Raw genomic sequence first — 23,825 nt, forward strand, 5'->3', positions numbered from 1 at the left:
ATAGCGGTTGGATCGACCCGAAAAGGGGTGCGGTGCACGGTGATCGCCATACTGGGCGAACGTGACCGAAGACAGAGCGAAAATGAATACCAGAGTGTATGTCACATCGAACCTATTTCGCTCATAGCAGAGGTTTTTATTTTGACAGTGTGATCAGCGAGCGGCTCGCGCGATGTCCGGTACACCGGCCAAGCCCTGAGGGAGTCCAGAAACTGTGGATTCGTGCGCGTGACCGCGTAAGATCAGAAATATCGCAGCTCGGGTTTCCTGCGACTCGGGTTGTCGCTGCATGTGTCACTGTGAGTGCTGCTACTACTGCTACTGCTACTGCTACTGCTGCTGCTGCTGCTACTGGTGCCAGATCATACACTTGAGACTTGACGTTCACTGCTAGTTCCTCGTTCCACGTTCACGTGTCTACGCGCGTGTGTATTACTCGGCAGCGGTGCATAAATGCAACATTGAGGAAGCAACTCCGTCGAATAATAGCCACCGATGAGTTTGGCCGCGTTGTGCTCTGTTCGGTGCTGCTCCTTCAATTAATCGCGTGTGTGATGCCCGGGAGTCGCTCCAGCACGGACCCAGAGCACAAGTCACCGCGGGAAAGTGGTGAAGATTCCGAGGATGAGAGTGAAATCCTGGAGGAGAGCCCCTGCGGGCGGTGGCTCAAACGCCGGGAAGAGGTACACAATTCTTCTTCTTCATCCTTCGTATTCTTCTTTTCATCGCCATATATCTCATCGATATGTCTGCCCGTATCACATGTTTGCCCATTCGAACATGGATACGGGCTCATCACGATTTGTACAGCTCCTAACACATTGGACGTATATGTTCTCTGTATGTATCATAACCACTGTCATGGAGTTCATATGGAACAGCTGGTAATAACTGTTCTCATGAAGGATATAGATTCGATCGCAGCCATAAGACTGGTATGACTTTCAGAAGGTATAAACAATGTTCACGATCAGTACGCTCTTGTGAACAAGAGGAAATTTTTGCAATTATCTTGAAAGATCTTGTTTCTTTAAGTATTTAAGAAACCACGAGAAAATTGGAGTATTTTAATGTACATACGAATATGTATTTAAACTGTAATTGTTATGGACATTTTTTACACATTTTTTTGTAAGCATCAAATATCTTCAATCGAGCAGTATCTGCAGATCGATCTTCAACAACTTCTTGGCACTAAGCTTTTACCAACGGCAATCACTTTCATATTACATCCCAAAAATAAATCGGCATAGTTGGACTATATTTACATTAACACAAGACTGTTTTGTTCTAACACATTTTTCTTTGTTATTTCTTACAGCTTTAGCGAACATAAAATTGTTATAAAGAGGATTGAAATTTGTTTTTATAATGCTTAAGGAATATTTCTTTTTGTATACTAAACATCTGTTTATTTCAGTGTAATACCAATAATATCAGTTTTGATCGAAAAGTAGTACTAAACAAAAGTAAAAGATATGTTTGTCTATTTGTTGTTCAATAACTATTATTTTATGTTAGGTATATGTAGGTTCCAAGTCCACGTTAGCCGAAGGCTCTACCTTTGGAGCAGCCAGAGGCAGTGAAAACGAAGTCACTGAAATGGAGGTATGTCTATTTAAACGAAAATAGGCTATCTCTTCTGTTTTGTATGCATTCCAGTTTATGTTCTGAAATGTTCGAAGGTCTATTATTCAATTTAGGCAGGAACACTATATTTATTGCTTCAGCGTAGTATAATGTGAATACCTACAATGACAATCCCTTCTCCAAGTGAGCAGCTCCCCTCCTTAAATTCTTTGGAAGGTCACATTAATGTAATGGCAAATAGGCATGAAATTGTTTGAATTGTGCTTTGAGTAACTTAAAAATGAATGATTGCAGTAATATATTTTGTTACTCCATATATAGATCATTACAATGTATTAATAGTCTGGTTTTGTAAATAAATTGATGTATATATTACACTTGTAAACTATAGCTATAAATACAACTAACTTTTTGCGTTTGATGTTGTTGATTTGCATTGTGCAAACAATGTATTGAGTATGTTCAAAGTGTGTGTATATGTGCTTGCTCGTATAAAATAATGTATTCTCATGAATATTCTTTATTACCCAGGTGGAGCAACGTGATGTACCAGGAATCGACTGTGCCTATTTGGCAATGGACACAGAGGAAGGTGTTGAGGTTGTTTGGAATGAGGTGCAATTTTCTGAAAGGAAAAACTTCAAAGCACAAGAAGAAAAAATACAACTTGTATTTGAGAATCTGACACAATTAGAACACCCAAATATTGTTAAATTTCATAGGTATTGGACAGATACTCACAATGATAAGCCTCGAGTGAGTGGTCAAACATAATCTTATTTCTTTGTTTTTAAAATTCTTAATATTGCTTACACCTCTATCATATTTTTTTATTGTTTAACAGGTTATATTTATAACTGAGTATATGTCCTCTGGGTCATTAAAACAGTTCCTAAAACGGACGAAACGTAATGTAAAAAAATTACCCCTGCAAGCATGGAAACGTTGGTGTACTCAAATATTATCTGCACTGAGGTAACTTGATTCTTTACATTAATTGTAGGTGTATTTTCTGTATATTAATCTAGTTAAACGTGTTACAGTTATTTACATTCCTGTTCACCTCCGATTATTCATGGAAATCTCACTTGTGACACTATATTTATTCAACATAATGGACTTGTAAAAATTGGCTCGGGTAAGTACTTTCGTGGCAAAATGTAAAAAAGTTTTCATTTTGAGAAAGCTATTATATATCTATATATATATACATATATATCTTCTTGAAAGTACAGAGTGTTGAATATATATATATCTGTACTTTATGTAATGAAACACTCTGCTAACAAGTATGAATACATAGTTGCTCATAGGTATTGAAGAGAGCACTTATCCTAAAATGAAATAATTTAGTGTACACTGGAATAGGAGTTTGCAAGGAGCTTCCCTTTTTTTTATTCACAGGACAATGAGAGGCTAATAGTTTTGTTTCTCATAATTTTCACGGAAGAAAATAATGCAAAAAAAAAATATTTCACAGTATAGGATTATTAACGACCGATCGGTGAAGTTAAAAGTAAACAACTGTAAACCTAACTGGTATTTATTTTGTTCTTACATGGGGTACATGCAAAGTACGTATATTGCTATTACTGTGATTGTCTCATATGATAAGCCAATCGACAGTAATAAATATAAATTTTTCTACAATTATCGAATCAATCTCTGCCTGACAGATAATGTAATCGAACTAAACTGATGTATGAACAATACTTTGATACAAATCCTAAAAAGATCATATAAATGTGTGGAAGAAAGAGCGTGATTCATTTCTGTCGTTCAAAGAAAGTCTCGTTTGACGCTATAATGTAATCTTTCTCGAGCGAGATAATATTAATTGATTCTTGTAACGAGATCAATGATGTGGGGCAAAGGATTACTATTTCTACGGATATCCCCGATAACTCTACTGGAAACTCAATGTGACTTTAGCACTCCATTTTAATATTGAGTCAATCACTTTAGATACCATTTCTTACGATCACTGTAACTGTGTTTTACTGTATTCGTTCTACATACATATACATACATGCATACATAGAAGTTTTTTGTTGTACATGTCCATTAGTAACGTCAATCTGTTAGAAAGATTGTGTATAAACTGCTTTTACATATTAGGAGTAACTTGAGTCCTCATTTTTAATTGTAGCAGATAGGCTAATCTAGATAATGAAACAAAAACACAGCAAAGATCTTTGAAGAGAGAGGAAGTACAATCGTACTTTCGCCCATCCGGAGGAATAGATCGAGCGACAGCGACCTTCCTCGATTGGTGTAAATTCTGAAAAAGATGGTGATTTTGATGGAAATACATTTGGCAGATAATCAACGACTATTGCCAGCTAAGTAATTTAGGCGTACAGAGGTAAACATTCTCATTTATGTATATATATTATATACATCTTAATTACTGGTAGACTGGTTATATGTTCCTACAAAATATTAATATTTATTTAGTTTAATACCGTTAGTGCCATTACATTGCACTATTCATCCCTCGGGGTCAATGAATTATCATCTACGATAAGGCTAGACCGTTTTCTGTACCTTGGTCCTTCTGAACCATTCAGCGCACGCATCTCTATTGTATTCTAATATTTTTTTTTTGTTCCCGTGATCACCAATAAAACGAGATCCTTGAATTCCGTTCCCGTTGCTAAAAGTTTCATCGCTACTCGATGAAAGTGTCTCTTCAGAGTGCTAGTACAATCGAGTACATATATATTATATATATATGTTTTAATTTACATTTGCTGCATAATAGAATTTTGTATACTGCATTATATCTTGTTGTTTTCAAGAGACACTTTCGTGACATATAAATGTGTCCAAAAAAAATATTAACTGTATGAGGGCTCAAGTTACTCTTAGGATAAACTTTCAGTTACAACACAATTTTTCTAGCGGTTTATTAATTTACTTGTTATGGCAGAGGTGGCGGGTAATTCCGACAGAAGACCGTGTCTACAACTTTTTTTCTTATATTTTTGTATTCAGGATATCTTACAGAATTCCTGCTACCTCGTACAAACGATTTTTCTAACACGTTGCTTGTCGAGATCTATCATTATAAAAATATATCACTTTCGTGTGTGCACAGTAGAATACACAGGGCCAGAAATTGATATTATGTTTCTTTTTCTAATTACAGTGGCTCCGGATGCGATCCACCATCACGTGAAAACTTGTAGAGCAAACATGAAGAATATGCATTTTGTAGCACCGGAATATGGAAGTAAGGGATTCATTAGAACGTCACATTTTAAAAGTAGATTGTGCATTATAACTATTTGTATTTTTACAGATTCTGTGACACCCGCCATTGATATTTATTCATTCGGTATGTGTGCTCTGGAAATGGCCGCGTTAGAAATCCAAGGGAATGGTGATAGCGGAACAATTGTAACGGAGGAGAACGTTAGAAAGACGATAGAGTCTTTGGACGATGTCCAACAGAAAGACTTCATCCGGAAGTGTCTTCAAGTAGATCCGCTTAGTAGACCAAGTGCCAGAGAACTTCTTTTTCATCCTGTCCTGTTCGAAGTACATTCGTTGAAATTACTCGCGGCTCATGCTCTGGTCAATTCAGCTAGTAAGTTTCTGCCAAACCTATTGATTATATAGGATTATAGAATAGTACTTGGATTATTTTAATATTGGAGAAAACAAATACAAATGTATACAAATAGCTAATGTATTCTTCTCGGATAATACTTCCGCCTTACGTTATCTTCTATCATTTTACGACAGTAGGTGCACTAGTTATAACAGAGCAATTGTTTAAGTAGCGCCAGATGATAAGTCGGTTTTAGTGATGTAACATTAAGGAGGAAACTGATAAAATCTCGTCGCTGTTTCAGCCAACATTTCAGAAACTATAACCGACGAGGTATTGCAAAGGCTATACGGACCGGATACGGTGGTAGCCGAAATCAAATACCAAGGCCGACCACCTCAGCAAATTCGATTAAGTGATATCCCTGTTACAGAAAAATTAGAAAAGTTTGTGGAGGATGTAAAGTGAGTATAACCTGATGATGGTAGACGGTTATCGCAGGAGTGAGTTTCCGATTCCTGTCGTTAACACATTAACGGTACCAATGATCATTTCTGCCGACAGATATGGAATATACCCGTTGACAGCATTTATGGCGAAACTACCACCACCAGTTCGGCCTAGAGCGATATCACCCGAGGTGACCGAGTCGGTGAAATCGGTTACGCCAGAGCCAGTGGACGTGGAGTCTCGGAGAGTAGTTAATATGATGTGTAACGTTAAGCCTAGAGAAGAGAGTTGTGAATTACTTGTGAGTGGCCAAGCGAAATGTTACTATTGTAAGAATCCATCGCTGACAAATCGTTTCCTGTCGTTTACGCTTGGTATATATATTTTATAGATGACAATATTGTTACGAATGGACGACAAAATGAATAGGCAATTAACGTGTCCTGTGAGCCAAGTAGATACGTCGCTGCTTCTCGCGCAGGAACTTGTACATTTTGGGTTCATTAACGAGGTAATTATTACAGCCCCTTGAACAATGTTATTGCTATGACGCGGAAGCAAGAAGTTAGCCGTCTCTTCAAAACATATTCCTATCTCTTAGCAACTTCCGGTCGATGTTCAACAATATTAAGAACTTTAGAAAATCAGTAGATCCGGTCAAGAATATATTTCTCTACGTCGTAATTTATTTTATCAATGAGAGAAAAGAATATTGCAATCCTTTAGTTTGTTTTAAAATGTCTTTTAATAAAGCTAGGGATTGTATGAGACGCCTAAATTTCTGCTCCCCAGACATAGAGAATTATGCGTACACACGAGCAACGTTTTAAAGGGAGTACGATGATTTTTTATAGAACGATCGTGATAAGATAGCGAATTTAATCGAAGAGGCATTAAGGAGTTGCTTTAACAAGCAAATGATGACACCAGGAATGGTATCATTAACTAATCTTCCCACCCAAACTACTTTACTGCTGCCTGGTCCAGAATTTCCATGCTTGCAACACTTTGATAACTCGATGTATAACGCGACAACATCCAATAGTGATAGTGTAACTAACCCGCTGCCAAAAACCTCAGGTCTCCCCGTGTCAAGTAACACGAGCAAAAGTCACGACGAAGCTGAACCGACGAATACTGAGAGCGGTAGTTAACCATCCAGGATATCTGGTAACTCAGTTCACTGTGCCACTTTGCACGCTCTATGTATAGACTGGCTATGTATTTTTATATTTAAGTAAACAGGAGGAAAGAATGGAATTAAAAACGATTAAAAGAAACAACAAAAAAAGGAAAAAAAAAGAATAAAAAGAAAAGGTGCCGTGGCTAAACCACTAGGCTCGACGCGCAGTATAATCTAGTATTGATTTTTCTTCGGAACGCGAGAGAGTTTTTCTTCACAAAGTTATTCCACGTTGAATTCTTTTCATTTGTCGGATCAACTGTTTTTTCGTTTTTTATAAGCTATAAAATAATTTTAGGAAGCGAGATTATAAATAAATAAAAAAAAAAGAAGAAGAAAATAAAATAAATAAATAAAGACCGTGTACTACGATTTCAGTTGAGGAGAATGTTGAGATTACGAGTGTAAAACAAGTATAAGGAACTGCGTCTAGTTATTACGAATCAGTCTATTCCTGTTTCACGTGTCTGTTGTCACCCATCATTAGGCTGATATAAAGGGCATTTTTACTAGAAAACGTTTTAATTCCTCGAGAGCTTGGGTAAATCATTTAAAGGAATAATAAATATAAAAAGAAAACGAAGGAAATTACCTTGTATCGCAACGTGACGAAATGTGTATCATAGAAATTTATTTTGTATATACAATTTGACGGATCGAGAGGAGGCGAAAGAAAATGAGATAATGATTTAATTATTAGCTACGGAATTAGCTTGATCGTACGGCAAACGCGAGAACGATGAATATTGAGGAAGACTACGAACTACGCACTTATTTTCGCTTAAAAATACTCAATACATGTTGTAATTCATCCACCCCACCCGAATTATTCAAATTACCAAATTATATTTCCTGTTTACAATGAATGAAATAAAAGAAAGAGACCAGGTGTCGTTTCTTTTTTGTTTTGTTTATTTTTTCTTTTACAAAGAAAAAAAACAATAAAAGGAGAAACAATAGTAATCAGTTGCAGCCACGGCCCTCCTATACTTCGGTATTATTGATGTGATTAAAACCAAGGTTATTAAATCTCGATAAAATTAGCTGAAATCCTTGTAAATAATTTATATTTTTAAGAAAAAAAATCTGTTGACACAGAAAACTAGTCATATAGGTATATTCGAGTGCTAACAAACTAACACCGACCTTATTATGTCTTTTTGCATTTATAACACGTGCTTGGCCAAGAGAATACTGCTCCAATTTCGTACCTCGGTAAAAGAAATTTCAGTGACGCATTTCACTAAGCGAACAACTAACCATACTAGCGGTAAAGAAGAAGAAAAAAAGAACTATTACCAGCAATATAAACTTCGATCTTAAGTATGTAAGTAGTCTTATCGAAACTAAATTGAATGTGTATAGCTTTATAATTCAAATTATAAAAACAAGAGAGAAAAGTGCGACGACTAAAATCGTGGATATTATGAGAAGGGCTGTATGATGACAGTGATAAATAAATACTATAACTCGGAATTCCACTGCCTGAAATTTGTTTTCGTTTCATTGAAACTGTCGCTCCTGTCTTCCTGATATCAGTTTCGGCTTCTGCTCTCCTATGTACTTTGTACCTGGACATCTGTGGAAACGGAAAACATGAGTCCGAAAAATAATGTGTATTCTATACAAAATTTATTTATATGACCTTAATAGTGGAAGGACAAACATGAGCTGTCTTCGATGTAAAACATTTTCATGGATGGAGCACAATGAAAAAAAAACGTCCTTAACAAAGAGTCTTCTTAGTAATTGATGTTTTTTAGAACATTTAATGAGAGAGAGAGAGAGAGAGAGAGAGAACGAGATCATCGAGAGAGTGTATACGTGTTTGTAAAGAAAACGTGAGATTGTATATCTTCCGAGTTGTTTAGCTTAACACGTTGCAAGCGTAATGTAATACTCTTACAACGCTAGGTATCTGTTACGTGATCGGACATAACGTTAAACAACATTATAAATGATGATGATAATAATAACATTTTTTAAAAAGTACTGCAGTTCTTTTATTTGTTTAGATGTGTGTTCTGTAGAACTTCCCTGTACGTTTCTGTCGCTACACAGGAATCGGTAAAGTGATGCTTCATAAAAACGGCTAAACTTGTAAAATCAATTAAAATGTGTTCGAGTATTTTACGATGGTTACATAGGATCGATGCTTCTCAATGAATCGTGTTACCAATTAGGCCTACCAGTCATTATAATAAATATAGTAGGACCTGAGCTATTCGATCTATTTTTGAAAACAATTTTCAAATTTCGCGCACTCTCGTGACGCAATTAGATCCCCGGTCGTTTGACGGAAGTTGGCAGTATATTCGAATACGAAGCACGCGGACGCGAAATCCAAACGATCCAAAAAGTGTGTTCTACTATATTTATAAAACGCGATCATTGAAAAACATTGAGCACGCTGCTTAAGAGGTTAGACTACCGTGAGTATGCAGACAGATTGAAAATTCTTGCTTAAACGATAGTTCGAAGCTTCTATATAATTAAATATAGAAAGTTAAGAGAAACACTTTGACGAGGTTCGTAATCATCTTGGCTCAACGAATGCAATTGTTTTTAATTTAAATAAAATGCAAAATCTCTTAATCAAATATTTTTTTTTTTTTTTTGTAGACCGCAATTTCGTAGACACTTGAAAATTGCCCACTTTATCGGACGGTTACAGTAGTCTAACCCTTTAAGGGGTTAAGATTACGGAGAAATTGACCCCGTTGCTAGATCGGTGAACACGATCGGTATGTCAGACGCAATTTAAGTGCCGTCCGTGGAGTTCGTGCGGTTCAACAGATAATCAAGATCATGAGAGATTCGATCCAGCATACCGCTTGATGTGGCCTCGCAATTCGTGACCACGATCTCCGGCGCTTTTTCTTCTCCGTCAGGTTGTTTGCGCTCCGTCGTGTTCGCTATATCGGGAATAACATTAACGTGTTCTCTAGTCTTCAGTTCGCTGGTAGGCAATGTCTCAACGTCGTTCTTAACGGCCAAAGTAACGTCCGGCATGCCGGTCAGACGAGACTCGACGTCGGCGCTGCACAAAACCTTCGCCGAGGCTTCCGGCGCGGGATTGTGAGGTACGAAGATCTGCTGGCTCTGCGGCTCGCCGCCGCGATATTTCCCATAATCCCGAAAGGTGCAGCACTCGCTGCCGCTGTAAGATTCGCTCACGCAACGGGACGCACGCGGTGAGAACATGGCGTCGAACGCAATGGTCTCCTGGTACTTTCGCGGGCTGGTGCTGTAATTTTCTAGATTTATGTCGTCGGAATGGTCGATGTGTATCTCCGGCAAAAACCGGTTAGCGACAGGGACGGAAGGTTTCGAGTACGAGGACGACGTCTCGTTCACGAACTCGCGCATGTCTATGCTACCAGCTGCGATTCCTCGAGCTTCTATGTAGGACTCTCCCAAGCCCAAGGACGACGGAGGGGGCGCCGTGTCGTTCTCCACCTCTGCGGCGCTCTTTGAGCACACTGGCCAAAGTTCAAACAAATTTCATCTCTAATAAGATATTTAATTTGTGCAGCCTAGGTTCCCAGTTGATATTCTTTCTGGTTTCTGAGCATCAGCCATGTTTCATTTAGAAGTACTATAAGTAGTTCCATGATTATAAGGTAAGCAACACTTCAATCTTTAGATATAATATATCTTAGAGTATATTTCTTAAATGCTTATATTGTGAAATTTAAGGGAGAAGAAAGACCGACACACTTAACATATTATGACCTTGATTTGGAAAATCCTAGAAGACTCTCCAAAAGGAACATGACTAGTACTTGGAAACATCAAACATCGACTACAGGAACCCAGTTTTAGTTCAACGTACTGTTCAACCTGTTTGTAGCCCGCTTTCATGAGATACCTTTAATTGGCTCAGATGTAATCTCCTCCTCTGTGCTCTGTTTCCATGTCAGTTTCTTCAGGATCGTATCGACAATTGACAACTCACCGCTCACGATGTAGACCATTATTATAACGAATCCCTTGAAGCACACAGATCACGTAGAGCTAATAATAGCTGGTGCTAGGATTGTCGGCTTGAAGTGCTTACCAGAACAGAGGATAGAGACGCGAATACATAGTGGAAGATGATAGAGGTGGAGTTTATGTAGAAGATAGAGGACGCTTCTATAGAGATTACGCCGCAAATGACAATGGCCGCTCGATGAAGCATTCGTAGTCTGAAGAAAAAGAAGCATCTTAATACTCGTGAAATTATATGAACATTCGACAAGCGTAACTGCCGCTATACCTCGCTTCTATTGCTTCTTTCTTCATAACGTTCTCCCCGACCAGAGTATGCGCTTTATGTAAAATACCTAAATATAGTAATACAAATATCAGAAACATCACGGTAGCACAAGTAACAAATATATTGTAAACTCCGCTGCCGAAGATCAGCCACCAGGACTCGTGTCTCCATCTCGTACTTTTGTGCGTGAGCTCGGTGGTTAGCACGGCTAAGATAGGGACACCTGCATCATACCAGATTATCGTGTTACAGTTCAAGTTCACTCTGGAATTTAGTTCTTGTTAAAACACGTTTAAATCTACCGGTAATAACTGCGATAACTGTTGGCTGAAAGTGCTGACTGGGTCGAACTTGCGTCAATCCGGCATAGATAATCAACGCTTCCGATATGGGTGCAGACATGCCGACGAGAAGGAAAGCTTCTAGAGCTATCGCCACGATAGCATACGAGCTCTGAAATTGAATGACGCATTTTGTATGAACGACACGAAATTCTTAGGATGTCGAAGCGTCCCAAGTACCTCGGGCAAATTGTTGTGCACAGCGTATATGAAGACAGCCATTGCTCCTACTAAAGCACTGCAGCACTGCAGTTTCAAGAAGTTCAACCAATCTCTATGTTTCCACCAGAAAGTGCCAAGAATTAGGGAAGACAAGAAACACTGAACCAAACAGCTGCCACATCCGAATATGACAATGAACGTAGTCTGCTCCTTCTTTGCTAACACTACTCTCACCGCACGTGCTGTTAGAAAAATCGCGTAGGTCCCGGTGTTAGGACACAAGCAATGAGTGGTAGCATCTCCTGGCACAGTGTTGACTATACAACTATTTAGATCCCAGCTGCCCGCATTTTCCAAAAGACCACACGACACGTTCCAAGCACTGGACTGGTTCTGGATGTGTCTCATCTGTAGATCTACCCATATTTTGTTGTGTTTATCCGGACTGAAACCTGGTACCACAACCACGACCACTCGAGAATTGATACGAAATTCGAGATCGGTACCGTCGCTATAAGAATTAAACATTCGCGTTAATAAAATAAACAGTCGCTGCACTCTTCGAGTTACTCGATTCACTCACTCTAGTTCCTTAACGTAAGTAGTTGGAAGAAACTGTGCCATGTTTTTGTAGACCACCACGATTCCATTAAGACTGTGGTTTGACTTCAGGTTTCTCTGTCTCTTTTTCCACAATCTTATGGTCACCTTGTCGTCGTACCAACTTGGATACCTAAGAAGAAAAGAATCGTATCAAGAGGAAATCTATAATCTCTTGCAGGTGATAATTACATGGAATCGTCGATTGGGATCTGAAGCGAATGCGTGATACTGTCGCCATTGTGTTGCTGCAGCTCTTGAACGTCCACCGCCAAAGAAGACATGGACAGATGTTTGTAAGGTTCACTGGCTACTTTCGACCACTGTACCAAGCTTCGTTGCGTCATTTGGAGGAGCAGCAGAACTTTCTAGAAATTGTTAACGGATAATATATTTTTGTCCGTCGATTTATCAGGATCACCTTACCTGTTGGCTCAAGATCGAATTTTCATCATTAAGTATTCGACTGATAATTCGTATCAGAGCCTCTGTCGAGGCGTGTAGGTCTAATGGGTCAACATTATCCTGATAACGTTCTATTTCCGCCAGTATGCCCAATATACGATCCCCCTCGCCAGGGTAGAGCGGCAGTGCACGTGATCGTAAAATTTCCCTAAAGGCTAGAATTGTCTCTGATCCTGTGGTGTTCTGATAACCTAGCGTGAGGCTCTTGAACTGCGCACATTGGAGCAGAGAAAACACAGTAATTTTCACCGATAAATTAGCAAAGTTAAGTATAGGTCATAGTACCTTGTTATACTGAGCGGTGAACGGTTCATATAGACAATGAGAAAAGTCTGGTGTCTGCCATTCAGGCGTCGTAGCGTCCTTCATGGAGCACAGTCTGGACACTTTGTCGCCAACGAAATGCTGCGGACATTCCAGCAGTGCCTCGGATCCAGGAGCTGTACCCGGCCAAGTTAGGTCCTGAGATTTGCCTTTCCGACAAACTGGTATGAGCGTCCTGTTAACTATTTCAACTCTAACGGACATGGACTTATCCGCCACGTTACAGGTGTATATGGCAGATTTCTGGAACGAGGAGACAACGATAAAGTGAAACAAGGAGATCGTAACGGACGAGCGTCCACAAATGTACCTGTGCATTTGTGATTTTCAATATGCTTCCTGCGGGATGGAGATCCTCCCAGACTTCGCTGCCGAGTTCCAGCTTCAGCAATGCCCTGTTTTTCGTCCAACCGAATCCTATCCCTATATTGGGCATATTAGGTGTCATGCATGTCAACTGGGTGCTGCCTCCCTAAAACAACGGGAACAGTTAGCAAATCAATTTAGGGGAATTGGTATCGAGTTACCTTGTCTATGGTAGCACTCATGGGCATCACTTTGACGTTGGGCTCGTCCCTTACGTCAACGTAGATGCTTTTACACTGTTGTACACCCCATTCGACAACTTGGCAAGTGTATTGACCTGCGTCAAGCATAGTCGCTTTCTCAATGATCAACAGCGATGTGTGAAGGTCCGAGCCATCATTTGGAAGGTGCTTGTACCGAATATTCCTGATGGACAATCATAAACAGAACAGTAATATTACCGTTTCATTATGCCCTTGGAAAAGAGAATTATCCTCGGGTCCCTAGCCTGAGTTATTTATGAGCTCATTATTTAAAAGGTTCGGGCCCTCTAGGGACCAAACCTTTCAAGGGACGGTATGAAACTACACTTTCTCTTACCTGGTAGCTTTACTCGTATTCACCACCATGTTGTCCTTGTACCAGGTGAAATTAATGTTGTAACTGCCCTGAGCTATACAAGATAGAGAGATCTCATCCCCAAGATGAACTTCATGCTCGTTCGCCTGATTCAGGCGAAGACTCTGAGGAAAGATAATTGTGGAATGATGGTAATTCGCGAGGATGAAACGGTAGAAAGTTGCAACGAAAGTCGCATTATCGTATGGATAACTCAATGAACGAATACCTTCAGTCTCAGAGCCGGTTTCTGCTGAAAAGTGAAGTGAGTCGACTCGAGAGAAATCTCGCTTAGACGCCGACGCTGCACCAGCCTGTTGAGAGACTCGCGAATCCTGTCGCCATCCTCCGAGTTCCCGAAGAAATGGAAAGTGATCTCGGACGTGGGTCTACATAATTAATTCATTGATCGACCATCTACTTTTACTTCGCTCCATTGCTACACGAATCGTTCTAATTCAGTTCAACGCAGACGTTGAACCATCGTTAAGCGATAATTGACCTTTTTATTGTTTAATGTACCTACTCACGTCACGCTCAGGATTTTTAAATCCTCCATAGACGAGATATTCGAGTTCCTCAAGTACTTCGTAAGCTGCGAATAAATCAAAACAAGAAGTTCTAGTTAACGCTTCTTGCACGGAAAATGGAGAGGGACATAATAATGGGTGTAACGACGAGAGCACATTGCTGTTTCGAACAATAATTTTTATTTCCATAAAAAGGAGTACAATGAAAATTATTTCATGACGGATTCAAATGACTCTGCGTCGGCCTCCTTGCGTCGACCGCGGACATTATCTCGGACTAGAACGGCGGAAGGATACGAGCGAACAACAGAGTCACGTTCGTTGATTATAAATACACGATTACAAAATAATCGAGTTACAATATAGTTTCTGCAGCATCGTCGATTACAAAAATAAACTCCAATCGAATCCTCCTATGAAAAATTACAGTAATCTGTTGCGCGTGCACTCACACACATGTGACTTCGAGCAGCCACAGTCGCTCTGGACAATGTTAAACGGCGAGATAATATTGCCTGTCCGAGTTTCGTAATTCGTTACATTTCGCACTGTATAGGATACCGTAGATTGTCCACCAGTAGACAATTGACGTGGCGTCCAACGCGACGTTCACAGCGATCGATATTTATCGCGAGCTGTGCAGATATCCTTGTTATCTCAAGAGCGCTAATTATCGTCTGTTATCAAATGGGCTCTTTTTTTTTGTTTAACGATCAATCAGTCCGCTAACACTTGTCGGCGGAGAATCGATCAGAAATTCTGCCGTAGGTCCAACGGTGTTCGTCAACTGCCATTTTTTGAAAATGATCACGTGACCGACTCCAGTCGAGATTATATCGGGAGCTTCCCAAGCGATCCGTGTTTTCACTCCGGGGGATCGAGGAAATATGGATCGTCGTTGGAGATTAGCACGCAGGACAGGTCGCAGCTTCCCGGGCACAGATGATCCCTTATCCTTTCTCTGGACACCCGTAAGACCTTGATGCCAGTCTCGCGACAATAGGCCTCCAGCAGAATCATTTGCAGGTGGCTGGCGGAGTCCATATCTGTGTCGAATGGCACCAGGCAGATGGTGCCCTGGCTGTTCTCGCATTCTTTGGACGCCAAGGCTCGTAAAGTGGGCAGCATGCCGCAGGTGATGGTCCCTCTGGGGCATCTAGATTCTTTCTTGTCCGCCCACAGCGATCCGCTAAAAATTCAATCGACAAATCAGTTCGGTCGATCGTCTCGCAGATAAGAATTATCGGTAAAATAATATCTAACAATCCCGATTACAATTTCCGTCCGATTGGGCAACGATCGTAGCACGGTGTAATCAGAATTATCGCTGAAGTAACGTGACCAGTTCATCCGATTGCAATCTAACCTCTTAATCTCCGCGCTTCTCGAGTGTACTTCGAAGTCGCGAAGGTAAATACAACACGGTTTACATTGTGACATGGCGTAACGTAATGCAACAGTTTGAGCCGTTCAAAGGTAACTTTAACTCTTAATTGTGTTCGATTGATAAATTCATAAATTGGTAAATTTCCTTGATAGCGAGACTTAACCCGGTAAGAGAGAAAAATGAAAATTGTAGAAAATTTAAGAAAAACATATCAATTTTCTATACGTTGATTCTACTAACATTTTTTTGTACAATCGACAGAAGAACTGACCACATTCCCGGCGAGAAAGCTAATCTAATGCGCGCGTGTTTAAAATTCTGATGCTCGTACCTCTCGGCCATCGCGGCGGATCCGTAGGAATGCAGGCTTTGGCAGCGTGTCATACTCGTGAGTATCTCTTCTTCTTCGGCTTTTCTCGTACTACAACCCGGCGTTCCTCGTTTGCACACTTCACTGAATGTAGGAATTTTTCCGGCTGTGATTGCCAGTGTATCACGAGAATTGCACTCGTCGCCGATTGTTCGTTCCACTGATTCACTAAAATGCTTCTTTTCTTGTGTCAACTGATAGGCACACGGTCCGCTTACGCAACAACGATAAACTTCTCCCCGTGTTCCTTGCGAATTGCCTTTGGATGGGGCTCTACACCGACGTACAGTTTTCGTTCTGCAGAGCTCCGAAAGCGAGTGACGGCGAGGTCTGGAGCGCGCTCCTTTTATACGTGCGCTTCCTCCACCACGGTTCCCGCGAGCCAGCGCGCGCAGTTACAGATAAAGCGTGGCGCGAGCTTTTCCGTGTACACACACACATACACGCGCATACACACACAGGAGCTTTTTATCGACGCTACGAAAAGCTTTACCGAGAAACGGAGTTACACGAACAACCAAAGCTTCCTGGTACTTCTTCGAGCGAAGTTCCCAACATTTCTGTATGTCCGACCGTTTTTAATGATCGGCTCGAATGCTGGCTTAATTCCTGACGGTTGAAGCAGTTAATGTTGCTACGTTTTAAAATGCCAAGGACTCGGAACCTTGCGGGTTCAACGAGTATAATATCTTTCCTATTTTCTTTTTTAGAGAAACTTTCGTCCAATGAATTCGAATTTTCTTTTCTCGTGGACTCTGAATCCGAGAACCCGGTTTCCTTCGTCGTCATCGGTTCCCGAAAAATGCATCGCTGAGAAGAAAATCGAAGCTTCAACCTCGCGAGAATATTTAAAACATTATATTAATATTTAAAATATTATATTAATATTTTAAATATTATAATATTCTACAAAAATTGTCTATCGGTTACCGTGTTATTGTTCTACATGTCAGGGCATCCGATCGGGAAAAAATCAATGATAGTTTCTCTCGATGCAGGTTCCGATAAATCGCATCGGGGGAAAATGGAACACAGCGTAAACACCATTAGCCTTGCGTCGCTATCACCGATCGCGGTTCTATCTAACTAAGCGGTCCGCGGATCGAGAGGAATTCCAACGCGCTCTGCAAGAAGCTTTCCACGTCATGGCTACCGATTCCGTTGCGGGCATACGTCCACCTTAGAAGGCGTTGTAGGGAGATAGTGGCCGGGTCAGGGACTTCCCGTAACGTGTGCAAACGCCTGAGCCTGTTGCGAAAGAGACGGATCAAGAGAGAGAAAAAGGGAAGAGATATAGTTAGCAGAGAGAGCGTAAAGGAAGACGGTCGCATGACATAGCAATTCTCTCGAAGCAGACGGATTTCTTTGTAAGTGGGACGATGTGCCTGCATACCCCCGAATCTTGGAGAGAGTCCAGAAAGTTCTGTCCTAGCTTTTGTCTCCAGGAACTCTAAATTGCGGCCCGGTTTATGGCGTTGTAAACGAAACGAGGTACCTATCGCAGCTTCGGTTTTAAGGACGTTCTACCCTACGGTATCCTTAACTAATTTAGCAGGCCACTGCGCGAAGCGTTGACTCGAGTAGGAACACGTTTTGTTGCCTCGAAAGCGGAACGAAATATGCCTATCTACCGATGATCGAAGAACATTTTGTCCAAGCAAGTTGCATTTCAGCCACCGAAGATCATTGTAACTAGACACACAACAAAGCGACTATAATTCGCAAGACGGATCGATAGCACGTGTCGGTGCTCGGACATAGCTCTGTGTACCGAGCCATGATGCAAGCACCGATGTCTCGGACCGTTCGGTTTCATCAGCCCCGGCGAACGAGCAGGTTGCGCTGATAACCGAGCACAGAAATCAACCCAGAAATCGCTGATCATTGTGGGAATCGTGAAAACTTGATATTACGCATCTGTGCTTCCTCCCTTTATCTTTTGTACATACAGATACAGCGAATTTGTACCGGCTGACATATAGGGAGAACGTTCCGTCCCTTTTCGCCTGACGCAATCACCGAGGTTCCCGTCCATCTTTGCGACGATAACAACAATAATAATAATAACAATAATGTTACCGACAAACGAACCCCGCAGCAAAGGACAGACCAGGACCTATAATTAAATCCGGCTACTCATGTAACGAACCGCCGTAACGGTTCTATTTTAGCGACGACACACACTGGAAAGTTAATTCGTTGCGTAACAGATCCTCCGACCGTTTTATAATGACGGGCTAATGGGCCTTTTCGAATCCAGGGGATCCTGAGCGTTCGAGGAACGAACACTTTCGATCGTACTTTTGCGGTATGCGTATCGGCGCATCGGTCTGAGATATGCAGTTACGGCTAAGCGAAAGTCAAGGAATAATGTGTTTGTCAACATGCTTGTTTTTCCTTATGGAAATACATACTACGGATGAATACGTTCAGCAGAATCCGAGCTAAATCTTTCCTGGTCGAGACAGGTTTTTCTTTATGCCGGTGTCTGAGATACTGATTTTCGTAGGAATTATGTTCGATTAGATGTTAGTCGAAAACTCTGTTCCAATTATCTACTTTCCTGTCCTCTAGGTGTTATGCAAGTCTTTGGAGGATAAATAGCAGCGATTAGAGTGGATCGAGCCTTGCTCGGTCAGCAACCTTGTTCTGCAAGCTGCCGTGCGTCGCGCCTGCCACAGGGAATCCCCGTGTCCATAGGCAAGAGGAAACTGGATATCGGGTGTGTTACCTTGAGATTATGCTGCGCAAAGGATGATACTGTGTATCCGACCGACTAAAAATACCGGCGGGACGCGTTCGCGACCAGGCCTCTCGTTGTGATCGCGATGCACCCGTTGGAATTTTCTCCTTGCAACAAATTTTTTTTTCATTCTGTTATCCGAAAGTACATCGGTGAAAGGCGCCCAGCACTCGCCGAATTCTTCTCGGAAATCGTTGAACAATGGACATCGAAACTATCGCTCTTGTGTAATACGTTTTCCTCGGAAACGATAAGATTATGCAAGAAAGCAACACCTTTTTTGTAGAACTTATTTAAAGATCGCTGATTCCGACGCCGATAAAATAGGCATTTAATCGGCTCAGTTAAACCTCCGTTGTTTCCAATTTAAAGCGATCGATCGAATAACCGTAAAATTCCACGGCAGACCCCGTCCGGCGTTCGAGGGCGGAATATTTGTTGATTTAACTGAAAGATTACTTCCAGAATGAACTTCGACACATTTCGTGTCTGCCGAACGCGATTCCCGCGTTCAGAGTTCCAACAAAATTATGTTCGTAATTTCGTGCACGTACAACTACGAGCGATCTATAGATAGTTGATTCTGGAGTAGTAAATGTTGCACAATTTTACGACACGCTGCATATAAGATCATTCGGTCAAGTTATATGTAAACGAGCTCCGGTATCTCGAAGAGTCCATAAATCTTGGTTCAGTGACCCTGACATACGCATCGATCATCATTTCGCTGGCAGACATTTGAACGAATTTCACGGATTCGACGCGAAATTATTGTACAATTGTACGCAAGGTTCGATTCGCGGAACCTCCTTGGCAAACAATTCGTCGCGTTATATGGCGCAATTCGCCGCGCACACAGCCTTTTTAATCAGATGTTCGTTCGGCGTATCGGGCGCACAAAGAAGAAGACAGCGAAATTATCTTATCGGCGCCAACTCTTTGGGAAAGGAAAAAAAAAATTGGAATTCATCATTATCTACCCGTAAGATTGCGACTTCTGATATCATTCCGGGAAGGCGTCGCCTTATCTGGGATTATGTCGGCGAAACGATAGTTTCGATTTGTTCTCGCTGAGAAACGGGAATTAGTATCTAAATAAAAATACTCGATTTTCCCCAGTTAATCGATCGGTCGCGGCCGCCTGCTGATAGTGCACGGGGAAGTACGTACAAAAGAGGAAAGGAATAAAAATTATTCTTTTCCCTCTGGGAATTATTCCTGGATGATATCTCTCGCCGCTTATCGCCGCGAGATTTTATCGGTTTTTAACATACACAAACGAGCGTCGCCACTTGGACGGTTGGAAACATTGTGTGAAAATTGTGCAACAACTTCGGAAGAGATCTACTTTAGGAAGTAGATCTCTGCGTCGTGCGTCGAATGTTCAGCTCGATTATTTACCCGAGAAACATGGAATCGAGACGAGAGAAAGACACTGGAAATTAGGTCACCGTTCGGAAATTTTTCTCGAGGAAACTGTACAGTTTTTCCGAATCGTTCAGGATACATTACGTCACTATTAGAGTAACAAGAGCTAATTTTTTTTACAACAATGCGACATCGATGCAAAGAAATAAGAATAAAAAACGTAGATCCGATGGCTACTTCAAAATGTTCCGAAACGCAAAACCGCTGATCCCGATCGATTCCCGGTATCTCGATCCATCAAGTATTTGCGTCGATTGTCGGTCTATATTTAGATCGCTTCCTGAAACCGACCTCCTTATAGAAACGCTTTGTTTAGGCTGCCGTGCGATCGCGGGAGGAACGTTAATATTCCGCGGAGGCGGAACATGGCGAACATCTGGAGGACTTGGTACCGCGTCACTGGCTCTCGGCGCATTCCTCGGGGATGCATTCTTGAACCCGAGGTGGCCCAAGCGATTTTAGGCAACACGGAGATCTCGAGGAGCCATATGACGCCGGAAATCAAGCTGTTCCTCCTGACGCCGAACTGCGATCTCTATCACGCCCCGTTCTCCAGCGTTTCGGAGGCGAATGAGACAAAGAAACGCGTCTTCTCCGAGCCTTTCTGGTCCATTTACTGGCCAGGTGGACAGGCTTTAACGAGGTTCATCTTGGACGAGGGGAAGAACGTCATTTCGACGTCGGAGAAAAGCGTCTTGGATCTTGGCACTGGCTGCGGAGCCGCTGCCATTGCCGCGAAACTTGTTGGCGCGAAAACGGTACTTGCGAACGATATAGACAAAGGTAAAGGATTTGCGAAATCCTCTGATTATTTCCATTCTGTTTTTAGTCCCTGTATTCGTTAAAATTACAACCGTGATATATTTTTTTGTTCGCCAGCCATGCCTCTTCTTTAACACGTTGAGTGCGGCGTCAGCCCCTAAGAGTTGACAGTGAATTTTCCGTTTGGCCGGTGTCAATCCTCTTGCACTGACAGTGTACACATTTCTTTTTTTTTTTTGGTCGGTGCCAGTTCCCAGGGACGGACAGCGAACCTATCGTTCGGACGGCATCGACGCACGGGACCGGCAGCATCAAGGTTAAAACATAATGCCGGCCTGCCGCTTCAACGGAAAACCCAACAAAATCGGCTCCGTGCTCAACGTGTTAATGGACTGTCCATAAACCCTAATTTTCACTATACAGTAAATTCTCCCTAATTGAGCAGACACACACAAATATTGTACACAAATACGGTTGTTTTTATTATTATCGGTTGTAAATAGCTATAGAAACCAACTGCAAGGCTCGAATAATCGTATTTCCTCTTTTCAAATGATCCATTCTTGTTTCCAAGCTGAAAATCAATTAGGAAGCACTTAGTGTACCTTTTTTTCTCATCGTTCTCCTCATCATAAATTGTCCATTCTTGTTTCCAAGCTGAAAATCAATTAGGAAGCACTTAGTGTACCTTTTTTTCTCATCGTTCTCCTCTTCATAAATTGTCCATTCTTGTTTCCAAGCTGAATGTCGATTAGGGAGAATTTATTGCACCTCTATCTCTCCTATTGTACCTTCCCTAGTCCTACAACCATTACCTAGTTGGTATTACCCACGTAGGACCTATGGATGTATAACTTTCACCTAAGTCATTTACGCACGTCTCCGTTAAGCCTGCAAAATCGTGTTCCTCCGAATAATGACAATATTAACATTCCCGACAGCTGGGCCCGATCCTTGAAACATTGCTACCTGGAATATCGTTGAAGAGGGACCCTGCAAGCCGGCCGATGGCCGTTTACCTGCGTGGCCGTTTACCAAGTTTCATTTACCTGACGTCAATTACACGGCCCCGCGGTATTCCCACCGGTTTGTCCGGGCTGTATCGGGTTCATTCGAAGCGGAGCCGGTTCTTCATCGGCGCGATTCCCCTTCTCGCGACTCCGGGAAGTTCCAGGCGCAATTGGGCCGCGTTGCAGTCGACGTAGGCGTTGCAGGCCGCAGCCGATCGTGATTGCGTAGTGGAAGTTGCGGCCGCAGACGTACCGAAGCAACGCGACAGCAACAGGATTTCTCTTTGCGACGGTCTCGCGCGTAATCGAGCTGACGCGTTTTTCCATCTCCCTCGCAAAATTCATTCCGATTTGGCAATCCGAGTCAGCGTTCTTCCGTCGGACACGCAGCTAAAATTGTTCTTCGTCGAAACAAAAGCCGGTCGACGTACGCAGTTCCCGGCAATCCTACGTTTTCCTTGTCTTCCCGCGAAAACACGGATCGATAAAGAACCGCGAACCTTCGCGTGCCACCGCTCGTACGCGGAACTGGTTCCATTAATGAACTTCCACAACGCGGCATTCCACAACGTTGCGGTTCAACGGGTGCAATCCTTTCGCGCTTCGCCGAAACTGGGAGCGTTTCCTGATAGCCGCTATCTTCCCGCGGAAACTCGTACATTCATACCATAAATAAAGCCCGTATCTTTCGTCGAAGGACGACGTGACGGAATGCCGCGCTGTCTTTCATTCAGCGTTGCTGTTCCCAAACGAATTCGCGAATCTGCGCCGGCAATTCGTCCTCTCTCGTTCTTCCCGATTCGAAACGGGCTCTCGGTTCGTGTCATAAAGGCATTCGTATTGGAATGCAATGCGCTGTTCAAGATAATCGAGAATGCGCTACTTGTAATCGCTACCTTTCGGATCAGTGGTTTGAAACAGGCGATCCTGCCGCGACTCTTTGTTCGTCCAAAATTCTGCTGTTGGTTCACTGTTAATTAGTACCTCGCTTTCCGTTTCCAAGTATATATATATATATATATATATATATATATATATATATATATATATATATATATATATATATATATATATATATATCTCGTTTTGTACTCGCACATTTCTGGTATATTTCCAATTTTTTTTAATTAGTGACAGGTTCATGTTTCATCCAGCATAGCAATCCACAGTTCCTTTGTCTGTCGGTTGTATCAAATGCTGTCAATGCTGCTCCGCTAAAAATACACATAATTCTCCCAACCGGAGACTCGTTTTGCAGTTGAAATCGTACGAGGCGATCGCATCGGGCGCTCGAAGAAAGTGAGAAATGTGGGCCAGGCCCAGCGGATTTTCCTGGTCCGGCAAATCTCGCGCGTCAGTGAAAGGCTGCTCGTTTCTGGCTAGATATGTACTGCGTTCGTTGCATTCTAAATTGATCGGCCGCTGACGCAGCGACGTTACGTCGCGCTTAATTAATCCTATCTCCGGCGACGGTCGCTGCGAATGCAACATTACCGGGACGCGGCTGTCGATGCGAACGAGACGATGCAACGAAAGAAATCTCTGGGCCGTAGCCAATCTTGCGAATTTCAAAAGCGTATATCTATTCGAACTGACTTTGTTTCTGACAAATTCACCGCATTTTTTGAACCTTTTCCAGGACGACCGTTCGACCGCGAGAAAACGAACTTTGGTCAAGAAAGGAGGCTCTTCGCCCTGCCGGGAAGGTTCAGGAATACCTTTTTGTCCCAAAAATTGTG

The 23,825-nt window shown here is 41.9% G+C and overlaps 4 protein-coding genes and 1 long non-coding RNA gene across 23 annotated transcripts in view; 3 read left to right on the forward strand and 2 right to left on the reverse strand.

The window, feature by feature from the left end:
• The first annotated feature begins 78 nt into the window (after positions 1 to 78).
• Positions 79 to 8,255, forward strand: Madm (MLF1-adaptor molecule). Of its 3 annotated transcripts, XM_033486886.2 has the most exons (11): positions 84 to 683; positions 1,522 to 1,608; positions 2,122 to 2,346; positions 2,435 to 2,565; positions 2,634 to 2,728; positions 4,742 to 4,825; positions 4,895 to 5,182; positions 5,451 to 5,610; positions 5,711 to 5,897; positions 5,988 to 6,107; positions 6,451 to 8,255. In XM_033486886.2, the coding sequence occupies exons 1-11, from the start codon at positions 555 to 557 to the stop codon at positions 6,748 to 6,750; spliced, it is 1,806 nt and encodes a 601-aa protein (XP_033342777.1). In that variant the 5' UTR covers positions 84 to 554; the 3' UTR covers positions 6,751 to 8,255. The 3 variants fall into 3 exon arrangements, with proteins under 3 accessions (XP_076375069.1, XP_033342778.1, XP_033342777.1); XM_033486887.2 differs by lacking the exon at positions 1,522 to 1,608 and having other exon boundaries at positions 83 to 683; XM_076518954.1 differs by lacking the exon at positions 1,522 to 1,608 and having other exon boundaries at positions 79 to 683; positions 4,742 to 5,182.
• The window catches only part of LOC117229926 (uncharacterized), a 27,373-nt gene continuing 10,941 nt past the window's right edge, over positions 7,394 to 23,825 (reverse strand). For 15 of the 16 annotated variants that reach the window (XM_076518948.1, XM_076518942.1, XM_076518945.1 and 12 more), the window contains 15 exons: positions 14,387 to 14,451; positions 14,086 to 14,245; positions 13,839 to 13,981; positions 13,460 to 13,664; positions 13,243 to 13,404; positions 12,894 to 13,175; positions 12,570 to 12,818; positions 12,336 to 12,511; positions 12,127 to 12,276; positions 11,562 to 12,054; positions 11,343 to 11,493; positions 11,041 to 11,263; positions 10,840 to 10,969; positions 10,651 to 10,771; positions 8,758 to 10,261 (listed from right to left, as the gene is read on the reverse strand). In XM_076518948.1, coding sequence (XP_076375063.1) covers positions 9,540 to 10,261; positions 10,651 to 10,771; positions 10,840 to 10,969; positions 11,041 to 11,263; positions 11,343 to 11,493; positions 11,562 to 12,054; positions 12,127 to 12,276; positions 12,336 to 12,511; positions 12,570 to 12,818; positions 12,894 to 13,175; positions 13,243 to 13,404; positions 13,460 to 13,664; positions 13,839 to 13,981; positions 14,086 to 14,245; positions 14,387 to 14,451 — 3,432 coding nt within the window. In that variant the 3' untranslated portion in view covers positions 8,758 to 9,539. Of the gene's footprint in view, positions 8,359 to 8,757; positions 10,262 to 10,650; positions 10,772 to 10,839; positions 10,970 to 11,040; positions 11,264 to 11,342; positions 11,494 to 11,561; positions 12,055 to 12,126; positions 12,277 to 12,335; positions 12,512 to 12,569; positions 12,819 to 12,893; positions 13,176 to 13,242; positions 13,405 to 13,459; positions 13,665 to 13,838; positions 13,982 to 14,085; positions 14,246 to 14,386; positions 14,452 to 23,825 lie in introns of those variants that run through there. The other variant, XM_076518951.1, reaches the window with a different exon arrangement.
• LOC117229938 (uncharacterized) lies at positions 9,173 to 15,154 on the forward strand. Its single transcript, XR_004492667.2, has 4 exons — positions 9,173 to 9,307; positions 9,402 to 10,402; positions 10,479 to 13,096; positions 13,159 to 15,154. It is a non-coding gene; the product is annotated as an uncharacterized LOC117229938 (long non-coding RNA).
• On the reverse strand, positions 14,544 to 16,239 carry LOC117229935 (uncharacterized). The gene is made up of 2 exons (XM_033486898.2): positions 16,105 to 16,239; positions 14,544 to 15,575 (listed from the first exon to the last, which is right to left on the reverse strand). Exons 1-2 carry the CDS (start codon positions 16,155 to 16,157, stop codon positions 15,251 to 15,253), a joined length of 378 nt encoding a protein of 125 aa, XP_033342789.1. The 5' UTR covers positions 16,158 to 16,239; the 3' UTR covers positions 14,544 to 15,250.
• LOC117229932 (electron transfer flavoprotein beta subunit lysine methyltransferase) overlaps positions 17,103 to 23,825 on the forward strand; it is a 12,088-nt gene continuing 5,365 nt past the window's right edge. Inside the window, exons 1-3 of one of the 2 annotated variants that reach the window (XM_033486894.2) lie at positions 17,103 to 17,510; positions 17,589 to 18,865; positions 20,631 to 21,097. In XM_033486894.2, the coding sequence (XP_033342785.2) occupies positions 20,680 to 21,097 (418 nt within the window). In that variant the 5' untranslated portion in view covers positions 17,103 to 17,510; positions 17,589 to 18,865; positions 20,631 to 20,679. Of the gene's footprint in view, positions 18,866 to 20,630; positions 21,098 to 23,825 lie in introns of both variants that reach the window. The other variant, XM_033486893.2, reaches the window with a different exon arrangement.

The sequence above is a fragment of the Megalopta genalis genome, chromosome 2 (assembly GCF_051020955.1).
Source record: "Megalopta genalis isolate 19385.01 chromosome 2, iyMegGena1_principal, whole genome shotgun sequence".
NCBI classification, from domain to species: Eukaryota; Metazoa; Arthropoda; class Insecta; order Hymenoptera; family Halictidae; genus Megalopta; species Megalopta genalis.